The sequence below is a fragment of the Neophocaena asiaeorientalis genome, unplaced genomic scaffold (genome assembly GCF_003031525.2).
Source record: "Neophocaena asiaeorientalis asiaeorientalis breed wild unplaced genomic scaffold, Neophocaena_asiaeorientalis_V1.1 scaffold409, whole genome shotgun sequence".
In the NCBI taxonomy this organism is placed as follows: domain Eukaryota; kingdom Metazoa; phylum Chordata; class Mammalia; order Artiodactyla; family Phocoenidae; genus Neophocaena; species Neophocaena asiaeorientalis.
The window spans coordinates 1,961,405-1,965,295 of NW_020175208.1; the positions used below are offsets into that span (position 1 = coordinate 1,961,405).

Below are 3,891 nucleotides of genomic sequence, written 5' to 3' on the forward strand. Positions count from 1 at the left end.
AGCATGAAAGAAGAAAAAGAGAGGAACTTGACCTAGGACATGGGCATGACCTTCCCACCACTCCTTCCTTCTCTCCCAGCCCTTCTCCACTCCTTGCCTCAAGGGAATGCGCAGCTTCCAGTTCTGAATCCCTCAAGGAATTTCTGGCACTTCTACCCTTAGTGACTGGGATAGAAGTTCCAGGAGGCTCTGCCAGTTCCACCTTGGAAGAGGATTGATTGATCTACTGGAACGGGACAGTGGGAAACAGACTGGGGACAGTTTTAATAACCACAACAACAGCCAATGCATAAGGAACACTCAATATATGCTCGACACCCCACTAAGCGCTTTGTATTGTTAATTTACTTTATCCTCCCAACAATCCATACGCTCTTGTGTCTGCCAGATTAAGACAGGTTAGAGAAGTGTGACTTGCCAAGGTTTCCCAGCTGGTAAGTGGCAGAGCCAGGACTCAAACCTAAGTCTTTCTGACTCCAAAACCTGTGATTTTCACCAAATTGCTCAATGTGGTGCCCTGCTCAGCATTAGATCAGAGAGCACTCAGTGAGTACTTCAGGAAGGAAACAGACTCCAAACACACTCGAAGCTCTTCTGGTTGGAAAACAAAACAAAATAAAGCAAATTATTTTATTGCCTCTTTCTCTCGTTCTGTTCTCTTTAGATTTTGGATCCCATTGCTTTCAAGAACTGCCTATATAAATATGGACAAATAATAATTTCTCTGATGTCCAGTTTCTCTACCCCAGTGATGAAAAGTTTGATGGTGTGAGGAATAGTCCCTAAGATCATTGCTAGGAAGCCCATTGTAGGGGATCCTCCTAGGCTGTTTTTCATCTCCTCTAGCAGAATAAGTCGTAAAATTTAGATTCAGGCTGACCTGATTTCACACCTCGCCTAGTGAGCCAAGCCTAGCCCTGTCCTGATGGCAGGGGTGGCTCCAGACTTCAGTTCAGAAGTAGTCCCACACAGGCTGGTAGAGAGCGGATGCCTACGTGTGTATTCTCTAGAATGCGTTTGTTAAGCATTTCCCTCCTGCTTCTTCCCTCCCAGCACCTGCCTGCTCATCTACCACCTGAGCGCCCTGACTGTGCCATCCTGTAGGCCATGGAGAACGAGCTGCCCGTCCCCCATACGTCTAGCAGCGCGAGTGTCGCCAGCAGTACCAGCAGCGTCAGTAGCAGCAGTGGCGGCAACAATAGCAGCAGCGGTGGCAGTGGCCGCCCCACGGGGCCCCAGATTTCTGTGTACAGTGGCATTCCTGACCGGCAGACTGTGCAGGTAAGACGCCACCTGATTAATCATCTCAGGGCTAGCCAGGAGGACGTGTTGGCATGGTCTGGTAGGACGACCCGGGTGCTAAATCTAGAATGGGCATAAGGGCGTATGTCAGTGGGTAAATATTTGTGCATCATTAGAGGAGTAGTGATACTAGATGGATTCAATCAGGGAAGGTTGGGGAGAGTGGGAATACTTAGCAGATCCGAAAATTCCTTTCTTATCTGGTGACTCAGATCCCACAGTGCCGTTTGGGGAGGATAAACATGTGAAATCATAAAGGACACACAAGTGAAAAGAGCAAAGAGAAAAAATGACTAGAATCTGCTCAGCCACAACCTAGATCCCCTACCTAAGTGACCACTTCCTTGTACCAAATCTAAGTTTCTTACATATGGAGGACCAAAATAGAACCCCAAACAATCCTTTGTCTTTACAGCTTTTTGCCTTCTTCCCCAAAGCAGCGGTTTGCAAAGTGTCATCTGTGAGGCCTTCCGGGTGACTACACACTCTTCCGAAATGCAGTCATGGCCGTGTTTGGCCGTCTGCCACGTGCCCCGCACTGTCCGAAGCATTTTGCTTATTTATCTTCTTCTCCAGCTGTGAGGGTGGTTATTATTAGGTACAATTCTGTAATTGAGAAAACTGAGGCTCAGACAAGGTAGTGACTTATCCAGGGTCACCAGGTAAAGACAAAAAAGCTGAACCTGATTCCCCCCAAACCTGTGTTCTTATTCACTACGATGTCTGATTGAGGCTCCTGGATAAACTAGGGAGAAAAGAGAGACCACAGCCGAGAAGCGTTGGTTCTGATAGCTTTGCTATTGCAGTTTGGATGTACCAGATGAGTGAGCTCATGCTTCTCTGGCCCTAGGCCCGGATTAGGGGATGGAGGAGAAGCCACAGCAGATGGTGAGAGAGCCTGAAAAGTCCAGTTAAAGGAGACCCCATCAGTTACTCTGGAGTCTTCCCTCGCCCAGCTCTCTCTGCCTCACACTTAATAAAACCATGCTTCCATCCTTGCCGCCTCCCCCAGCCTCCTCCTCTGGCCCCTCTGCACATGAGTATTTTAGCACCAATTTCTAGCAGCTGACGTTAGGATGTGCCCTCCTGCCCCGCACCACAGTTCTAGGCGAAAGGGATTTGAGGTTTCTGCTCTGTCAAATGGAGTGACCCAAAGTTGTGTTCCGCACCCAAGCAGAACCCTTGGGGTGCCTCCTATTTCTGTTCCTTGACATACTCCAGTGAGAAAAAGTCCATCTCTACTACCGCTGTCTGGATGCTTGGGGGTGCTTTTAGGGGTCTAAGGAAAATAAAGAGGCCTAGATAAAGGGAATAAGAAGAAAAAATTCCGGGGAGAACAAGGAATAAAAAGAACTGAGCTCATGTAAACCAGGACCCTCAGAGGGGAAAGTACACTGAAGGAAGTGGGTGGAGGAGTTGGGATGGGGTGGGGGTATCTGGGGAGACTCCAGAGCCCATAGAGGATCTGTGATATCAGGTTGTTTTTACAGAACCCCAAATCTGAGCCCAGAGGTTGTTTTGTCCGAGAGCCGCCAGCCCCTGGAAGTCATGTTAAGCTGGAGAGAGCTAGACTAGAGGCTCACTTGCCTGGGGCAGAACAGCCCTGGAGCCAGAGCAGCAGAGCGAAGGGTGGGAAGTGGGCCAGAGCCTAGTGAGGGCCCATGTAGGGCACCCAATGGGAAGACAGCAGGAAGGTGACCAGGTGAGAAGGGAGGAGAAATGTACGGGGCTAAGGAGAAGAAGGTAGAGGGTCTCAGGGCTGGAGGAAAGGCATTTGCTTTTCCTTGTTCCTGGGGGTGGAGAAGAGGCTTTGAGGGATGGGAGGGTGGGAAGGGATCAAAGAGCAGCCTTTTGTCATCTCCCAGAGACTGTGGCTCAGCCAGTCCCATCAGGAAAGAGGGAATAGCAGTAAGGCCAGGGAGTGGGAGATGGTGGCTCAAAAGAGAGTGATAGAGAGAAGGAGGGAAAGAGTAAAAGAGGAAGGCAGCATCCCTGTAGCTGCAGCATCCCTGCTGTGCAAGGCCAGGGGGACCATCTTCTGAGGGACCGATAGGATGTCCCAGGCAGCTGGGGGAAGCCCCTGCCGGAAAGGTGTTGACCTTGAGCAGGTTTGAGTTTGGCTGGCTGTGTGTTCAAAGCTCCAATAGGCTGCGCTTCCGACTTGTCTCTTCCTTCCCACCCCTTTCCTCCTCTCAGCCTTGTTGAACTTCGGTTCCCTCTGTCATCATCATCCCCACAGTCCAGTTAGACTCGTCTGAGGCTGCAGAATGGCGGGGAAGGGGGCACCTAACAAGCCTGGCGTGGGACCCAGTGTCACCGGAGGCTTAAAGGACTCCTGTCTCCTGAGCTCCCACTGCCCGGAGAGTTGGTGGTAGTGGCGTGTGTAGCCCATATCGGGGAGGAGCAGGGAGCGTGTGTGCTGAGGAGAGCTGCTAGATAGGCAAGGCAGGGACGGGTGGAGCTTTGCACACAGTCGTCTCCCCGGCTCCCTGGCGAGTGGGGATCGAAGGCCTGGTCCTTATCTGAGCAGCTGGGGAGAGAGGGTGTTGAGCAGGCTTGGCCGCAGCGCGGGCTCTTCCCCGCCCCCCC

At 51.3% G+C, this 3,891-nt stretch overlaps 1 protein-coding gene across 1 annotated transcript in view; it reads left to right on the top strand.

The window, feature by feature from the left end:
* PHC2 (polyhomeotic homolog 2) overlaps positions 1 to 3,891 on the top strand; it is a 104,786-nt gene that overhangs the window by 53,992 nt on the left and 46,903 nt on the right. The window contains exon 2 of the mRNA XM_024765264.1: positions 1,054 to 1,303. Within this exon, the coding sequence (XP_024621032.1) occupies positions 1,108 to 1,303 (196 nt within the window). The 5' untranslated portion in view covers positions 1,054 to 1,107. The remainder of the gene's footprint in view (positions 1 to 1,053; positions 1,304 to 3,891) is intronic.